This window comes from Drosophila persimilis, unplaced genomic scaffold (genome assembly GCF_003286085.1).
Source record: "Drosophila persimilis strain 14011-0111.01,24,50 unplaced genomic scaffold, DperRS2 tig00000000-arrow-pilon, whole genome shotgun sequence".
Taxonomy (NCBI): domain Eukaryota; kingdom Metazoa; phylum Arthropoda; class Insecta; order Diptera; family Drosophilidae; genus Drosophila; species Drosophila persimilis.
Window position 1 is genome coordinate 19,781,933 of NW_020825288.1, and position 17,714 is coordinate 19,799,646.

Genomic DNA, 17,714 nt, shown 5'->3' on the forward strand with positions numbered 1-17,714 from the left:
ATGGTAATGATATATGTAGTCGGAGTAGCAGTCAGAGTCTCTTATATAAATTTAAATAAATGGCACACACAATCGTAAGATTAGACTCCAAACCATTTTTATTTCATCTGACTATCCTGGTGACTAGATTGACAATATCCATCTCACAGCTGGGATAGGCACTTTGGCAGTCGCCACCAAGGAAGCCAATCTGCTCGGCTCGTTCATAGCTATCGCGATAGAGCTGTTCGCCAACCCCAAAGCCTTCATGCTGCGAGGGCCTAGAGTGGAGTAAAAAAACTGTCGATTAGTAACCGCACACTATATGGGGCAGGGCGCTTCACATACGTTAGCAGGAAGGTGATGACTTGCGTGACCAGACCGTATATGTGATCCTCGGCGAAGGGATGCAGCGACAGTTCGCAGACACTGCGCAGAAGACAGGACCTGTGGTAACCGTAGTTCTCTAGCATATGCTCCAAGCCCACGTAGAGCTCTCCCGCGGTGATGTCACTGGGATGCAGGGCACTGTCCATCTGGCTGTTCAGTTGTCGCTTGGAACGACGTGACAGCTCATCCGCCCAAATGGTGGAGTTGTAGAAGGATGAAAGCAGATTGGGCAAATTGTAGTTCATCTGGAATCCCATGTCCATGAAGACCTTTGTTCGCGTTGGCAGATCGAGTGGTATCGATATGGATGAGGTCAATTGCAGCGACGTCGATGCAGGAAACAACAACAGGCCATGTGTGTCTTTAACCGTAATCTGGCCGATGATCAGGCCAATCAATATCAGGGCCGACAGGTTACCGTTGTTCTGCTTTGGGCGACGCATGGCGTTGTGAACCACTTCAAATCCACTGCACATCAGTCCCCGAACCGAACCGGGTTCTTCTTTGTCTATTTGGATCTTTAATTAGACAACTAGTAAATGAGCGGAGTGGAGCATTGACCAGTGGAGCATTCAGCGTGCGTGAGGAACAATTAGAGCGCTCCACAAAAAACCGCTGAAACTAGAACGCATGCTCCTCAAAAGATGTGGTCAGATGTGTTTTGATAAAGCGTGATCTTGGCAATCAATCGATCAATCTTTGTCATATTTTTTACTTTTCTGCTTTTCGGCTAGAATCCCCTTTCATTATACCCGGTAGTTGTTGAGAACAAGGGTATATTGTATGTACAATGTACTTAAGATCCACCTGGCTATTCTAATTCGAAATATATGACGCAGTAGGAAAAATAATTATTTATTCATTCCTAAACCAATAATCCTTTAGAGCCACATAAAATTCTCATTGGAATAATTATTTTAGAGTAGCAGGCCTTTCATACATGGTTCAGCCATCGACTAAATCTATATATATTTTGTTTTCACTTTAACCGATGAAAGGCCATCAATTAACAGAAGAAACAAATCTGATTTGTTCTCCATGGGTGGAATCGAGTCATGTTCCCCCCAGCTGCCAATTTATTAGGCAAACAAATATTGCGTTGTCTCTGGATGGTTCTCAAAGATGGTCCGAATTTGAACAGCGCAATATTAGTTCCAAATTCGACTCAATACAAACAAGATGGTCCAAAGAGTTCAGCCATATCTGTGGCTCTGCCTCACAGTGATCTGCTGCCTCGCTTTTGTGGCGGGCCACACCAAGACCATCTATGGCTCAGATGAGAGCGAGAGCGGGAGCTGGAACAGCAGCCATACCACACTAAGTCGCTCGAAGCGAGTGGCCATCTTTGATGGTCAGGGCGTTGTCAAGGTGGGCATCGACATCGCCAGAGGAAGCAGCATCTACCAAATGTCCATATCCTTTCTCCTCGCCATTTGCAGTTTGTGCCGAGTTTAGCTTATCCTGTGAAGCAAGTGGATAAGGATCAGTCGTTCTGGTGGTTCTTCAACTTTCAGTGCCAATGGATACCCACAACAATTCCGCTCTATTGGTGGAGTTTCTGGAACACAACCGCCTTCGTGTCCACAGCCCGTGAGTGGCGCAAGGATATGCAAACCAAGCTAAAGCATGATGAGGCACGCTCCTGGGTCTACGATGCCATCGAAACTGGCATGGAGCAGTAAGTGGATGGAACCATAGCTTCGATCCGGATTCGTCGATATATCCACCTTTTTCTCCTTTTAGATTGGATGGCGACAACGGAAGTGTGTGCCTGCTGCGTAGTATCTGTGAGATATCCCAGCGCCCCTTTCAGAACAGCAACATTTTCAGCGAAATACTCAATGCGGTCTTGGTGTAAGTACATTTGGTCTCATTGAAAGGGCTCACCTCTTCATAATCACCTGATCCACAGACCCACGCTGGACAATGTGGCGGGGAAGTATCTGCACGCCAGGGATGCGGGACGTGCTGGTGCGGACTGTGCAAAGACCTTCAACGACTGCAGTCCGATACTGTGGACCCTGGTCACGAATATGGCAAAGAATCCCTTCTGAATAAAGTCTACCAATCTATAGTCCAAAATTTTTTTATTTAATTTTTATCCGACAGATCCAGACCTTCTAAATTGGTTGTTTCAATTTGAGTTACTCTTCTGGTCTATTTCTTCCGCAGGGCACGCAGCCGGAACTCGGCCCACATCTCGCACATCATTGGACGTCTATAGCAAGCACATTCGCTGAGGGGCAGGGCACCGGGTTTGAGTCGTCGACACTCTGAGAATGAGGGGTAGGGAGTCAAGGGCTTGCGGCAGTCCGAGGGCACTGGGTAGCGTGTGCAGTCGGGAGGAATGCGACCCTTCTTGTGGCAGCGACGCTTCACCTTCGGACAATCCCCCTCCTCGGGACATGGTGGCGGCCCGCAGGCGGTCTTGGGTTTGCGGTGCTTGCGGCGTTTTACTGGCGGCCCCTTCGCCAGGGCGAAGCAGCAGATCTTCTTCTTCTTTATCTTGAGGGGCGGACACGAGACCCAGGTCTGCCAGTACCTGCGCTTAGCCTTGTCTGACTCCACGTAGTAGATGTCGTCAAATCGGGGATTGAACGGACAGTACGACTCCCCCTCTTCGCAGAAGGGGTTCAGCCACATCGACTTGAACTTCTTTGGCTTCTTCTTCTTGGGCGGTGCCTGCATTTCCGGCTTTCCGCAGGGGTATTTTAATGGCTTGGGGCATTTATCAACCCCTTTTTCGCACCCCTCAAACGTTGACGACAAACGAAAGCAGTTCTTCACGGCGCAAATTAAACTTTGGGGCCGTAAAAAACCTCTTGCTGTGGAAAAGCCGACCATTTTTGTATAAATTTTGTTTGAGGCTTACAACCAATTTCAATTCCAAAAAGTTTTCACGGAGAAAAAATTTTGAATTTCGGAAAAACAAAATAAATTTGCTTTCCGGGCCGGCCCCGATACTGTACTGAGACTATTCCCTTCGCTGCATTACCCTTCCCAATGACACACCGTTGAGATTCATTTCACAGGCTACTGGGTTCTGTATTTATTCATGTTCTGTGTGAGGAAATCCAGAACTCTGTATGGGCAGCTAAGGGCATAGAAATGGGCACAGTCCCTGATATCCATGCGGTGCCTGTACTTTCCATCTGTCACCTCATCGGGCACCCTAAAGCCGGGGATTGGATCTTACTCAAGTGTTTTATTTCCCCTTTTTTTATACTCACGTCAGTATAATCCGCACAAGATCCTCCATTAGGAAGCCTCCATTAAGCCGTGACCTCAATTCACACATGGCTCGCTTTATGCAGCTTCTGATGTCCAACTGGAAACTAAAAGGAAACATAGATTTAATTGGCATTAGACATCTTTATTATCCCAATGCTTACACTCTTCCCATGTCCTCGAGTTGGTCGAATATCGCTCTACGTTCTCTATAGCCGCGATGTAACTTCCAATTGGGAACATGCGACCAGGACTCATAGGCCTCCTCATCGTATTGAGCCTGTCGATGCATTTTCCATGGTGTGGTAGTGGACAAGTGCCAGGGAGTTTGATAAAACGAATTCGCATCGAGATGGGAACTGAAAATTTTCATTTGGTATTGTTATTTGTACATTTATATAATTTCGGTATAAATTTTACCTGGAATACGGCACAGTTCTGTGTATCGGTGTGTGCGTTATATCTGTATATTTAGCCCATCCTTGATTGTCATACCAATCCCAACGTCGCTGGGTAGATGGTTTAGGTCTGAGGCGTTTCAGTATCTTCGGCTGCCAACCTTCGACTGTATCCGGTAAAGGGATATACATATCAAATTCCAGACTATATTGTAGGCCACTTGGTCTTCCGCCCACGATGATCTTGGTTAAGGCAGCAGTCAACAAAAGCGAGGCCTTGTCTGGGAAGACAAGTCCTCGCACTCGCCGCGACAGCAGGACATCCTGTAGGGCTACAGATTTGTCGGACAATTCCGTTTGATTTCTCAAAGCCGCCCAGACGGTGTGGAGATAAAGGAGTACCAAAGTAACGCACCTCATCCCGACGTACCCAGAAGTCAACTGATCTGACACCAACCGGCCTGTCCAAGAAAATTAGCGCCAGACGACAGAGGTGCGCTAATTGATCCAGAACCGAGCTCTTACAGCACTTTGGCCGACAACGTAGGCCTCTGATAATTTGTATGCTTACATGTCACATGAATAACAGAGATAAAATATTAGTGTTGTTTTCATCATCGTTGAGAGAAGACAGAAAATTTGTATACAGTTTGTAGTTATCATTTTAAACAAGATTTTTAACGAAGAATCTTCTTTCAAAAAATTTTAAGTATACAAAATGGTAAACAGGTATTGCAGAAATTTGCTTAACCGTTGCATAGGGCTGATGCGGGCCAACATCCAGAAGGTTCACATCGTTCACCGTGGCCAAAGCCAGCAGCCTGCAGTAGCCACCTCCTTGACCGTGGAGAAGAGGAACAAGTATCGCTCCACGTGGGAGCAGGAAGAGGTCAATCATAGGCGCACTGTAGATTATAGTGCTAGCCAGAGCAACGCCAACGGAGATCGCAGCTACGATGGAACGTGGGTTAACTTCCCTACGGGTCGTCGCTCGTTTATCAATCGTCCTAGCACGGCCAAGCCCTGTAACGATCAAGCCAAGGCCTTCCTTCGCCAGTGGGCAAACCAAAACGATTGATACTCGTAACTGTCAACTGAGCTAACTTTGAAATAAACAGAGTAAGCTATTGCATAAAATTAATCCTAAACTAAATTTCACAATACTTGTTTAGGACGCACAAATAAAATTTATCCATAGCTTTACTGTTGATATCTTACAACTTTGCAGATGTCACTGTTTGCCTTTGTGGGCCAACTGGCTCGGTGCACCTATTTGCCGCCGATCCCACTTCTGCTCTCGCGAATACGTGGTCCGCGGAATATACCCCATATGCCCATCAAAGGTCCCAGGGACTTTGAATACTGGCGTCGTTTGAAACGCAAGAACCCATCTAAGCCGACACGGTTGCCAAAAGTCAAACCCTCACCACGCCGAGGGTCCAGAAGGAAAACAATTCCCAAAAAAATAGAAAAACGAACAGAAAAGTAAGAAGAAAAGGGGAACATCGGTCACAGCCGATAGCCGATATTAGGACAACTACGGACCTAAATCAACGAAATCTAAATTTACTGTAATGCTAGAACCTGAACAAGGGCTATTGAAACGAGGCCTTCCTATAAAAAAAATATTTCTTCCCGGGAAAGTACGATTCATGACTCAAACAAGTTTGCGCGTTGATTGTTTTTAAATTTTAAATTTAAAACGAGGAATATGTATGATGGAACTGGGGTAACTCGTGAGTATATTTATGGTATATGAGACGGTATATTTTGAAAATGAGACGATATATTTTGGTATATTTCTGAATGTCAGACGGTATATTTTATCAATGGGTCCGCGGTAACACTGATGGTAACTTAAACCCCCAACAAAATAAATAATAATTGTGGTTCTTGTATGGCGCTTCTCCGGAACATTTCAAACAGCTTTTGCAGCAGCTTTCGGCGATATGCCAGTAGCGGTTGCACCATATACAGCCTCAGCTCGGGCCACGTCAAGTGCGGCGTTTCCGTGATACGCGTATCCGGTCCACAGACAAAGAGGGCGCTGCGCGCCATCGTTGGATGCAACGATTATGAGCCCAAGGCCCGGCAGGCGTACCTAAAGTCGTTTTTCCATCCCATCAGCAAGGAAATGATCGACAGGGGGCTGCTGCTCTGGTTCCCTGGTCCAGCCTCCTTCACCGGCGAGGATGCTTGCGAGTTTCAGGTGCACGGCTCCCTGGCCGTCATAGCGGCCATGTTGGATGCCCTTGGGCGCCTGGACGGACTGCGACCGGCTGAGCCTGGAGAGTTCACGAAACGTGCGTTCTTTGGCGGTAAACTGGACCTAACGGAGGTCGAGGGACTGGCGGACCTCATTCACGCCGAGACGGAGGCACAAAGGAAGCAAGTGAGATTATCGGCAAACAATGAATAAACATTTCCTGACACTCCTTTCTCTTTCAGGCACTGCTCCAGAGCATGGGAGCACTGGGCCGCCTATACAACAAATGGCGCAAGCGACTCATCCGATGTGCCGCCCACTTGGAGGCCTACATAGACTTTGCCGAGGAGGAGCAAATCGAGGGCGGCGTCATACTGCAGTTGACCAAGGAACTGAAGGCTGTGAGAGGCGAGATCCGCAACCATTTGAATGATCAGCGGCAGGGCGAACTGCTGAGGGATGGTGTGCGTACCGTCATCATCGGAGCACCCAATGTGGGCAAAAGCAGTCTGCTGAACCTGCTCTGCCAGCGATCTGTTTCAATTGTGACCGAGCAGGCGGGCACAACGCGCGACATTATAGAGACAATGCACAACTTTGGCGGATATCCGGTGATATTTTCGGACACGGCCGGTCTGCGGAGGAACACCGCGGACAGCATAGAACGGGAGGGGATGGCCAGAGCAAAGAAATGTCTCGCCGAATCTGATTTAATACTGCTGCTGACCGATGCCATGGCCGTGAGGGAACTGGACAGCAATGAAACGGTGGCTGGTTACGTGGAGAGCTATCTGAACGAATTGGATATTGCCTCGGATCTGTGCAGCGGAAAGCGGGTGCAGCTGGTGGCCAATAAAACCGACACCCTATCACTGGAGGAGTGCCATCGCCTGGACAAGCTGAGCAGCATTCTATCCATCTCTTGCCACAAGCCCGCCAATATGGCCACATTTCTCAACGCCCTCGAGCAGCAGCTGCAGGAGCTGTGCGGCACACCAAGGGCCGAGCATCCGCGCATCACGAACACGCGCTACCGCCAACAACTGGAGCGGTGCATTGAGAACATCGACATATTTCTTAGAGATTACAAGCCAGATGTTTTCCCCGACATGGCCATTGCAGCTGCAAAGCTGCGAAACTCTGTCCGCTGCATCGAACGCATCACGGGTCACGTCAGCTGCGAAGACATACTGGACGTTGTATTCAAAGACTTTTGTATTGGTAAATGACTTGATATTATAATAGATAAGGTGTACATAGCTCCTAAGCGCAAAGTCTGCAATAATTTGTAAAATAAAAGTATTTGAACTTGAATTCAAATTTCTATCTTAACGATGATTCTTGTAATGGCATAGCCGTTTGGTAAAATCATGCATGAATACTCGAACACTCGAATAAAAAGGAGTTCTTAAAATTATACAATCTTGTAGAAAACTGATTTATCAGTTGGATAAAATTAGCCCGAATATCTAAATCGAGGGATCATGGACTGGGTACATTAACCCATTGTTGACCAGTGAGTATTCAAGTACACTCCACGAAAATTATGAATCTTGAATAATTTTAGCTCATTTCAAGTGAAAGTTATCGTGGTCTTTTTTAAAGTTAAGATGGATCTAAAAGTGGGATTATTATTATTATTTGTATCCAGTTTAAATAAAGGGGGTATAAGTGGGCTAACTTCGCTATTCATCGGTATATTTACATTATACGATAAAATTTTTGTTTACGTGTTTCACAAGATTTATTTCGTTTAAAATGTCATCCTGGATCACAGGATTGGCAGATAAGGCCGAGAACATTCTGAACAAGATCGACCAGAATGCGGCCACGGCCCTGCAACTGGAAACGACAGCGTTGGTCACTGGGGATACCATCAATGCCATGAAGAAGAGCATGACCAGCAGCTCCAACTCTTTGTCCCTGAAGTCGACGACGCTGTCCCCAACGAAGCGATCGAGTGCTAGCCCCAGCAATGCTTCCAGCGTGAAGAGCGATCAAGGCGCCTCTGTGAGCAAAAGGATGACCACATCGGCCAGCTTCTCCACGAATCCGGATAGCCTTGGCAGCGCAATGGACACTCATGAGCTGGCGGCCTTTAAGATCGCCTTGAACGAGATCACCGCCGAGCGGGACGAGCTGCGAATGCGACTACACGAGCTGAACCACGACAGCGAGAACTTGGCCCTGCAAGAGCGCAGCCAAGAGCTAGAGATCCTGGCCCAGACACTGTCCGAAGAGCGGGACAAGGCGGTCCACGAGCTAAACGAGGCCCACACCGCACACATGGCGTATGTGCACTCCATCTCAGAGCTGGAAACGAATCTGGCCAAGTTGCAGCAGGAATACATGAGCGCTGCCCACAAACTACAGATGCAGACAAAGGAGACGGAACAGCATCGCCTCGAGTTGCACGAATACCGCACCAAGGCCCAGCGAGCCCTCCAGGCTAAAGATGCCCTGATAGCAGAACTCAAGGCGAAGCCCAGAGAAGAAGCGAGTGGAGAGGCCCATAACAGCGAGACCCGTCTTCTACAAATCGAATACGATGCTCTAAAACAGGAGCTGGAGCATGCCCACGAAGAAGTGCTCAAAATGCGTCTGCAGTTGGAGGATAACGTGGCGCAGGAGAAGCAACGCGAACTGGAGCTCAGCTCTGCGCGTCAGCGGGAGGAGTCTCTGGCCAAGGAGCTGCGACAGGCACGCGAATACAGTCTCACCTCCGAATCGGAACAGCGCATGCTCACCCAGGAGCTAGCCTCGATGCGACAGCAGCTTAGCAATCAGATGGCCGCTGCTGCCACTCGCCTGCAAGAACGGGAGCAACAGGTACAACAGCTGCGCCAGCGCCTCAGCGGTGAGGTCCACACCAGTGCCAAGAACGACTACGAGAGTCGACTGAAGGCCTTGACACAGTCGCTGGTCGAGCGCCAGGGTCTGCTGGAGCGCGTGACGGGCGAGAGGAATGCTCTGCGCCTGCAGTACGAAAACATGCAGACGCAACTGCAGCAGAACCAGCATTTGGTGCAGATTGAGAGCCAGAGAGGGAGTCGCCACACAATCCTCTCGAATAGCACAGATGATGGTGGGTAGCCCCTCATTCAGTTATCAGGACTTTTCATCACAATTTTTCCAAACCATTCCACAGTCAAGGCCCAATTCCCGGTGCTGATGCATCCCAGTCCGTTTGATAATCGTGTGGCTCGTCGCTTCAAGCGGGCCCTCCGCCAAGCCGACTCGGTTGGCATCCGCGTGGGCACCTTCCTGCGTCGCTATCCGATGATGCGTGTCTCTGTTATTGTCTATGTGGCGCTGCTGCATCTCTGGGTGATGTTCGTGCTGCTCTCGACGACGCCGAATTAAGCCGTAAGGTGGTAGGTTAATCTATTTAATTGAGCAATGGCTTTATTTGCAAATATTTGTGTGTGTGTATTGTATTTAACTCTGCAGCCAAAATTGGGGGTACAGATACAACGAGGCTCTACAAGAGTACGAGTGTAAGTGTCATGTTTCGGAGTTGCAACAAGTTGTATATATCGTATCGTATATCATATATCGTATTTGTATCCTTGTATCGTGTGTATCGTGTTCTAAATTCAATAAACATCCACTATGTACAGAAATCGCGATTGTTGTTTAAACACTAACAACATTTTTAAGCAAACAATTATAACAAGGGCCAAAAAATTCACACTACTAAGTTAAGTAAAAGAACGTTTCGTCACAGTTCAAATATTGCATACAGAATTTCCACTATCCATCCACTAAAGATCTCAATATATAGAGAGAGCTGTAAGTACTTGATAAATGTGATTGGTTTGCATTGGTTTAACGCGGAAGTAAATAGAGAGACGAACAGAGAGAGTTGGCATCAGTAATAAAGGCTTTTGGGGCGATTCGCGTAGAACGAACGCTAGATGCCCCTCAGGCGCTTATATCAGTCATCAGAATAATAGCTCACATAAACGGCATCGCCACCGACGCTAATCAAACACTGGCCCTAAACAAGACAAAGAAGAGTTAAACAGAGCTGGCAATAGCTTGAGCGGTAGTGGCTGTCTGCTTACCTGATTCTTGTGCTGATTATCGAACAATATTAGTTCGGTGATGTAGAAGGAGACCATTGCGTTGCCCCCCAAAGATGCTATGTGTGCACGCACCACTGCCAGCAGTTCGGTGATGAACCCATGGACAAATCCACTAATGCCGCCAATCTCCCGTATGGAAGTGCTCTCCCTGATGAAGAAGAAGTTCAAGTTACCCAAATACTTTTCGATGCGGCCGCCGGGTATGAAACTCAGCGGCGTCAAATCCACTCCATAGCGATCGCGCAAGGGGAACTGTGTCAAAGAAAGGAAGAGGTCAAGCATGCTGTTTAGCTACCACTAGCATCTCCAATGGCTCCAGACTTACATATCGATTCCTGGAGACTGATCCACCCAAGTTCAGCGACTTGACTCCTGTGGAGGACGGCGGCACTCCCGACGACAGATTGCCGAGCCGTGAAGGCGATGTTTTGCGCACTTTGAACGAGCTCATGCCAAACGGCGGTATGGCCGTGCTGGTCGGTGTCGGTGTATCCACCATTTGATCCTCGTCCAGGGGGAAAATGTAATCCTCTTCCTGCAGCATTCGTTTGCCATTCGCCAGCTCTGGCTGCGAATGAGCTGCGTGCACTATTGTGGCGGCCTCGTGGAAGCCGTTCTGCTGCTGAAGCTGTTGCACCGGTCGTCGACGGTATTTCATTTTGTTGGCATCGCTCAGTCCCATGGCCATGCCAGTGACCAGAAGTTGGATTTGATCCTACAGCCATATAAATATATGTAGTTTTATGTGAAAAGAGTATTGATCTTCCCAAAGACCATGAAATACCAAGATATTGCATCAGAAACATATTCCATTTCAATTTTCTAGGCGCGCGGTGTACTTGTACTTCAATTCTCTTTTGTGCGCTTCACCAAAAACTGTGCATAATTTGCTATTGGGTTCTAGGGACTGACGGTCCGCTTTCAGAGAAAAAGCATAGGTGAAGAGAGAATTGAAACCCAGCAAGCACCCTCTGTCAGCGGGGCATCACGAAAAACCCCGCATAAAACAGTTTTTTGGTATCGTCTCTCATGCAACATCTTTATATTGGTTTTACTCTTACGCACCGTCTCGGGTAGTTCCAGCCTGAAGCGTAGATCGCAGATGGCACAGGGTATCATGGTGCGCAACTTGAAGTAGATGGTCTGCAGCAGACTGTGGAAAAGAGAGCCAGATTTAGTGGGCACGTTTAACAGGGGGGAAATCCCTACACTCACCGCTGAAAGTGCTTGGGGAACCCATTGACATTCTGCCCAACCTCAAGACGCGCCCGCCACACTTGTGTGAACATCTGTAGACTCTTTACCGTGTCCATTTCGAGCATACCCGGCACCTGCTGTGTGTTGACCACGTGGAAGCCCTCTGGGGGATACGGTTCCATGAGCAGCGATATGATCTCCAGATCCTCTATATCATCCACCTCCAGGACACAGAGCTCTTTGTTTCCGCAATTCAAATCGATTTCGTTCATTTCCTCTTCGTCGGAGTCGTCTGTGTCCGACTGCTTATCGCCAGCGGCGCCACCAGAGGCTCCGGCTGCCGTTGCCGTTGCCGCATTTGCAGCCAAGTCGGGGTCCATGCTCTTCAGCTGATAGATCTCCTGATTGCGCTCGAACGTCTCCTGCAATTTCTTCTGCAACTCATTCAGCTTCTGCTTGTCCGTCCACGAGTTGCCGGCCACAATTTTCGGCACCTGTGGCACCGGCAGGGCCGTGAGGAAGAGTGCCGTGCCCGTGGCTATCAACGCTATCATGCGCTCACCAATAGCCACCTGGGTGCGCAGTCCGAAGATGGCATTCATGCCCTTGGCCTTGAGCTTGTTGATCAGCACGCGATGCAGTTCGTACTCGAGAAATGGCAGACCATCGGATATCTCTTTAGCATTCAGCTCGGCCCGCAGATCCCGCTTGGCGCGCACCACCTGGGCCTGCATGAAGCATCCGCGCCCCGTGACCTGCATGTACTCGGGCACCTCGAGCGTTGCCAGCAGGACATCTGGCACGCGTCCCTTCCGGCATATGGCGCACTTCTTCATCTTCACATTGAACGGCACAGAACTGAGGTTGTAGGGTATGTGGCAGATGGCGCAGGCGTTGCGCGGTCCATTTAGCGGTGGCATGCCGTAACGCTTGCCCCCCGAACTGTTGCCGGTGCCCACCGAGCCGTTGTCCTTGCTAGCACTCGGCTCCCCGCTGCTGCTGCCATTTGCCTCGCGCTCCTCCAGGGAATTCGTCATGGCATTTCCCGTCGTCGCCTTCGCCATGGCGTACAGATCGGTTTGCGAGACCGAGCGATTGAACACCATGTTGATGACGGCAGCAGTTCCAGTGGCAGACAAAACACAGACGTCGTCGCTGCAAGCACTCAAAGCATGAGGATTATTTATGGAGAGGTAGGTGAGAGATCTCTTACGATATGGTGGTGGTCTCAGCATAGCCCAGGACCACATTACAGCCCAGGGAGCGGGCATGCGAACGGATCTCCATGCGCAGCTCCGTCCACCAGCTGTCCCGCACTTCCGGCTCATCCGGATTAGGCACTCGCTCCAACAGCTTGACCGAACTGGCCGCCACCGTCGCCCCCAGGTGGAGGATGAAGCCCGTTGGGTATTTTGTCATGGTCAGAAAGGGATACTCCAGCATATCCAGGCTATCCGCAGCGGTGCCGGCCTTGGTCCCAACAGCGGGCTGCGTTAGACGCATCATCGCCGTGGCGGCCACCAGACGCTCGCTGGCCACGCAAATTGAGTTTCCTGTGAATTGCATATTAAAAAGAGCCAAAGATCAATGAAATATCGCTTAAATATCAGACTATAACCATTTGGAACCAAGGAGCAAAGGCTGACACATAGAATACATTTATGTATATATTTACAGAGTTATCTTAAGTCTAAAGAATCGGATTCTCAGAAATGGTTGGGATATGTATGCAATTAATGAAAGTTTTATCCCTAAATCGTTTATTGGTTCATAAACTGTACATTCGTTAAGATCTACACGTATCAGGATAGTTATAATCTGTTCTTTTCATTACTTTTATGTAGGGAGAGATTTTAAATTACCAAAATGTTTCTATTGAAACTTTATACCTTTCGTGGTATTCAGTTCGTATGCTTGGATTATAATCATGTAACACCTGATATCTATCACTAATTCCCTTCCTCTCCTCAAGGGACTAATCCTAACATACCTTTCCCGTAATTGGTATTCATTTGTGTAATTGTTGATGCATGCTTAGATCTTTTAGTTTAGTTTAGTTCTGATTTTCCTCGACCATTAGTCGAACATATATATTTCCTGCATGTCTGTACATTCAGTTACATATCACGCGCTATGCGGAAGCGCCCATCGGTTGGTTGGTCTAGAAGTAGACTGCGTAACAAGCAATCATTGCAGGTCAACGTCCTAAAAAATGTTGTATGAGGCATCACATCTGTATCCGTGTTATCCAACACGCGAGAGAGCTTCACAGCTAAAGGATTTGCATTTGAAATTGATCACTATACAGTCCCATTTGTTACATTAAGGCAAATAATCCCTTAAAATATCTTAGTTTAGGGAAAAATATATATGGCAGTACATCGAATGAACGGATGAAAGAATCGCAAGAGACAGCTTTAGTAAGGATTGAGGAGAGCACAATGAACAACCAGAGAGAGAGAGAGATATACAGATACAGTGAGAGGTAGAGAGGCAGGCAGAGGCACACTTAGACGACACACAATTAACATCGAGAATGGACATCGAGAGAGTGTTAGGCAGAGAGTCACAGCTACTTACGCTTGCGATGAAGGAATGTAAAGGCTATGCCTGTGTTGGTGGAGTGCAGCAGCAGACGCAAAGAGAGAACGTTGAAAGAGACGTTTATCGTTTTTATCGGTTACTCAAAGACAGACCAAACACACACAAGGGGCAGCAGCAGCAGTAGGTGGCAGGTGGAAGGTGGACTTATGGGGAATGCTTATCCTAGAGCCTTAGCTAAAGCCTTAACTAGAAGTAGTCCCCCAGTGACTGTCCCCGGACATACCTTTGGGCGTGACACTCAGATCGGAGTCGGAGGAACGACGACAAATCTCTCCAACGGTGGCCGGCACCATTGTGGTGGCCGTCGATGCGGTCGACGTGGAAGCACTATCAGCATTCGTTGCAGCCGATATCCCACTTTTGGACGGACTGGGCGTCATCTTAAGGCGACTGCTGTTCACCGGCGAGGGTAGGCGCCAACTTGCTGGCGTTCCTGGTGGTGGTGTGGCTTGAGCTACGGCTGCACCTGCTCCTGCTCCTGCTCCTGATCCTGCAACTGCCTGCTGTTGGATGTCAGTACTGGACCTAGGTTGTTGTCGTTGTCGTGGTAGTTGTTGTTTGATGGCAAATGGAGCAAGCAATGATGATTCATTATTGTTGTTACTAAGGTTAGTACTATTAGAGATATTTACAGAATGATCTAATTGGGCACCAATAACAAAAGGATTATTATAATCAAAGGAGGGGACTAGTAGCTCGGACTTTGTGGGTGTCTGGGGTGTGGGTGTCGAGGGGCAAACACGCAGCTCTGGTGCATTCAGCAGCAACGTGTTCGGCGGTGCAGGAGGTTCTGCTGCTTCCGTGCCTGTGGCTAAATGATTGAATGAAACACTTCGCTGCATGATCTTCTCGTAGCTGGGCAAATGATTCAACTGCAGCATGGAGGAGGATGTATTCAGGCTGGATCCCAGCCAACCCTCATCGTTGCAGCAGGTCGGCAGTTCCGGATGTGAACTGTAGTACGGCTTCCGTTCCAGGGAGAGCGTGAAGGATGGATGCTTGGGCTTCAGCTCGAGCTCGCTAATCTTCGGCTTCATGTGCATCAACTGCTGAAAGCGTCGCGAGAAGCTCTTCAAGTCCTCCAGCAAGTTGTGGTGCTTGGGTCCCAGATCGGGCTGGCTATTCTCGCAGCTGCGGGTCTCTCCCGGTCTAATCCAGTTGTCCTGCAGATTCCCTTCATCCAGGGACTCTTCCCCGTTGCTATCAGGTGGCAACAAGGCCATTTGCAATGACTCTTCCGAATCAGTGGAGTACGTGGAAGAGCGGCCGCTCTTCAGCTCCACTGGCAGATCGGGGGCTGAGCGCGTATTCTCCTGAAACTCCGTCAGTCCCGGGACAGTCAGAAAGCTTTGGCTGGCTGCCAAATGGCCAGGACGTACCCCCGTATCGTTGCTTATGGAGCGCACAATGTTCGGGGGACTGGCCTTCAGCGCGGCCATAGGCAAGCGCGACCTGCGACGCCGCTGACGAAAGCTGGGCGGGGCCGTTGCTGCTCCTCCGCTGCCGCCAAAGATGCTGCTCAGCGATTGGGTGGCATTCTCGGGTATCTTCGGTTCGATGCGCTTGATCAGCGTGGCATACTTCTCGCTGAAGACGTTGCGCGAGGAGAGGGTCAGGCGGTGCATTCGATGCCTGAGCTTCTTCTCCCGGCACCGCTCGCCTCGCTCGTCCTCCTGCCTGATGAGATTCTGCATTAGATCCGCATCCTCCGTGTCACTGCTGCCACTTTCCAGATAGAACAACGTTGCTGCCGCTGCTGCTGCCGCGGCCGGAGTGGACACCGAGCTGGGCTGCCGGAATATGTTGAGACGAAATTGAGGCGACCGTCCGGACAACGGAAGACTGTAACTGCTGGCCCCCGCACAGTTGAGAAAGTCGAGATACTTTTGAGCCACTCTACTCGTAGATGGTGGAGCGTGGAGATGCATTTTAAAACACAAAATACGATACGACAAAGAAAACAACAACGATATTTGGTGCGTGCAAAACGATACGACAAGGAGCGAGGTTTTTACAAAGAGATTTAGAGAGGATGAACCATTATCGAAGATTTGATTTTGGTGTGGGGTAAAGAATGTTCAAGAGAAGAGAAGAATTGCTTTAGAACATTGTTGGAAATTGGCACATTTCTCGCACCTACAAAACGACTACGAAACGAAGATTAAAACACTTAAAAATACTTTTTTTTTCGTATGGATTCCAAGGAAAAAATAACTTGGTATCCATATCCAATGGACAGTTCTCTGTGTGAAATACTCACTCCTCTATTAGCACTACATCTGCGCTGCTTGGCTGACTGCTGCTGGTGTCCTTGATCAGGGTGACGGCTGTCCCCACGCCGCGGGCCACCACACCCACATCGCCCTCGAGGTCAAAGCATTGCGTATAGCCAATCACTGCATTGGCCCCCATATTGATGGCCTTCAGGCCCATTTTACGCTGCACCTGGCCGGAAAGCTTCAAGAAGACGACTTGGCGGGCCTCGTTAGAGGCGCGTGGTGTGCGTATTTTGTCAATCCATTGATACTCCGGATCGTCGTTGACCACCAGCTCTTCGACAAAACCGTGTATAACCTGGGCGCGATACCCGAAAGGGACACATTGGGCTGCAAAAGAAACGGAAAGGTGATTTGAATTTTAAGAAATCGAAGACTCAGAAAAGTACACACAGTGGAAGAAAGGGATTCCGCAGGAGCTTTGACGAAACTTGTTGACATCCGAGAAAAGATCCACCTTGACTATCACATTGATCTCGCCACGTATTCCGTGCATTGTGTCAAAGACTGGTATCCAACCGGAGAGGACAGTGCCCTTTCCGTGCGCTGCCTGACTAGAGCTCTCCAGGCACAGGGGATTCAAGCTAATGTTCACCTTGCCAATGGCATCGTTGGCCGAATACGTGTCGTAGTCCATCAGTCGTATCTGCAGGGGCTCATCCTGCAGTTCTGCATCATCCACTTCGAAGCGAAACCTTGAAACATGAGAGGACACACAGGTGATTATGATGATACATTGATGGGGGGGAGGGCTTCATAACACACCAGTCTGTGTTCCATGTGGGATTCAGGCTCTTGCGGAACACGTCCGTCTTGTGGGTCACCGAGGCTAGCTTTATTTCCACAAACGCATCCGTCGTTTCACTGCTCTTGTCCATGACAGGCAAATTGCGTGCCGCCTTGATTTTCACACCCACTTTGCCAGGCATCTTGTCACGTCGCTCTCTCGTCCTTTTCACCAATTTGTTGCTAAATCTGCCAATCTATTTTCTTTAACTTGTGTTTTCCATTTTCCTAGTTATTAGTGTGGCTGCCATCGGGAACTGACTAAATACCACATGCAACGCTATAGAGATGGGAGTATAATTGCACATGGTCGTATGACACTATACCACTAACAATACACTAAAATAAACAAGACTATGTGATACCACTAACCATACAGTATACATACATACTATCGTATTATACATACATACTGTATGGTTAGTGGTGATACCCGAAGCCGACAATGAAGTATGCTACAAATGCCAGCAATTCCAAAACACGCGTGCGCCCATACATTAAAATACACTGAAATCACAAGAGACAACAGAAACCAAACAAAACAATGCATCACTTATTTATA

General features: G+C 48.6%; 7 protein-coding genes across 9 annotated transcripts; 3 read left to right on the forward strand and 4 right to left on the reverse strand.

Moving 5' to 3' along the window:
* Window positions 1-103: 103 nt before the first annotated feature.
* On the reverse strand, window positions 104-845 carry LOC6592112. The gene is made up of 2 exons (XM_002016802.2): window positions 328-845; window positions 104-260 (listed from the first exon to the last, which is right to left on the reverse strand). Exons 1-2 carry the CDS (start codon window positions 843-845, stop codon window positions 104-106), a joined length of 675 nt encoding a protein of 224 aa, XP_002016838.2.
* Window positions 846-1,362: 517 nt separating this feature from the next.
* LOC6592113 lies at window positions 1,363-2,446 on the forward strand. Its single transcript, XM_002016803.2, has 4 exons — window positions 1,363-1,737; window positions 1,809-2,047; window positions 2,113-2,223; window positions 2,282-2,446. The coding sequence occupies exons 1-4, from the start codon at window positions 1,549-1,551 to the stop codon at window positions 2,421-2,423; spliced, it is 681 nt and encodes a 226-aa protein (XP_002016839.1). The 5' UTR covers window positions 1,363-1,548; the 3' UTR covers window positions 2,424-2,446.
* On the reverse strand, window positions 2,438-3,302 carry LOC6592114. Its single transcript, XM_002016804.2, has one exon. It carries the CDS (start codon window positions 3,211-3,213, stop codon window positions 2,527-2,529), a length of 687 nt encoding a protein of 228 aa, XP_002016840.2. The 5' UTR covers window positions 3,214-3,302; the 3' UTR covers window positions 2,438-2,526.
* A 97-nt stretch (window positions 3,303-3,399) lies between these two features.
* LOC6592115 lies at window positions 3,400-4,524 on the reverse strand. Its single transcript, XM_026995137.1, has 4 exons — window positions 4,018-4,524; window positions 3,762-3,956; window positions 3,600-3,704; window positions 3,400-3,541 (listed from the first exon to the last, which is right to left on the reverse strand). The coding sequence occupies exons 1-4, from the start codon at window positions 4,413-4,415 to the stop codon at window positions 3,403-3,405; spliced, it is 837 nt and encodes a 278-aa protein (XP_026850938.1). The 5' UTR covers window positions 4,416-4,524; the 3' UTR covers window positions 3,400-3,402.
* Window positions 4,525-4,723: 199 nt separating this feature from the next.
* On the forward strand, window positions 4,724-7,515 carry LOC6592117 (tRNA modification GTPase GTPBP3, mitochondrial). The gene is made up of 4 exons (XM_002016807.2): window positions 4,724-5,114; window positions 5,224-5,731; window positions 5,809-6,387; window positions 6,444-7,515. Exons 3-4 carry the CDS (start codon window positions 5,893-5,895, stop codon window positions 7,428-7,430), a joined length of 1,482 nt encoding a protein of 493 aa, XP_002016843.1. The 5' UTR covers window positions 4,724-5,114; window positions 5,224-5,731; window positions 5,809-5,892; the 3' UTR covers window positions 7,431-7,515.
* A 441-nt stretch (window positions 7,516-7,956) lies between these two features.
* Window positions 7,957-9,824, forward strand: LOC6592118 (golgin-84). 2 transcript variants are annotated; one of them, XM_026984332.1, is made up of 3 exons: window positions 7,957-9,286; window positions 9,350-9,575; window positions 9,652-9,824. In XM_026984332.1, exons 1-2 carry the CDS (start codon window positions 7,960-7,962, stop codon window positions 9,562-9,564), a joined length of 1,542 nt encoding a protein of 513 aa, XP_026840133.1. In that variant the 5' UTR covers window positions 7,957-7,959; the 3' UTR covers window positions 9,565-9,575; window positions 9,652-9,824. The 2 variants fall into 2 exon arrangements, with proteins under 2 accessions (XP_026840133.1, XP_002016844.1); XM_002016808.2 differs by having other exon boundaries at window positions 9,350-9,824.
* On the reverse strand, window positions 9,585-17,385 carry LOC6592119 (C2 domain-containing protein 5). 2 transcript variants are annotated; one of them, XM_026984328.1, is made up of 10 exons: window positions 17,132-17,385; window positions 16,760-17,061; window positions 16,351-16,696; window positions 14,314-15,986; window positions 12,700-13,039; window positions 11,505-12,641; window positions 11,355-11,442; window positions 10,615-11,004; window positions 10,269-10,541; window positions 9,585-10,201 (listed from the first exon to the last, which is right to left on the reverse strand). In XM_026984328.1, exons 1-10 carry the CDS (start codon window positions 17,293-17,295, stop codon window positions 10,139-10,141), a joined length of 4,776 nt encoding a protein of 1,591 aa, XP_026840129.1. In that variant the 5' UTR covers window positions 17,296-17,385; the 3' UTR covers window positions 9,585-10,138. The 2 variants fall into 2 exon arrangements, with proteins under 2 accessions (XP_026840129.1, XP_026840132.1); XM_026984331.1 differs by having other exon boundaries at window positions 14,314-14,615; window positions 17,132-17,382.
* Between the last annotated feature and the right edge of the window lie 329 nt (window positions 17,386-17,714).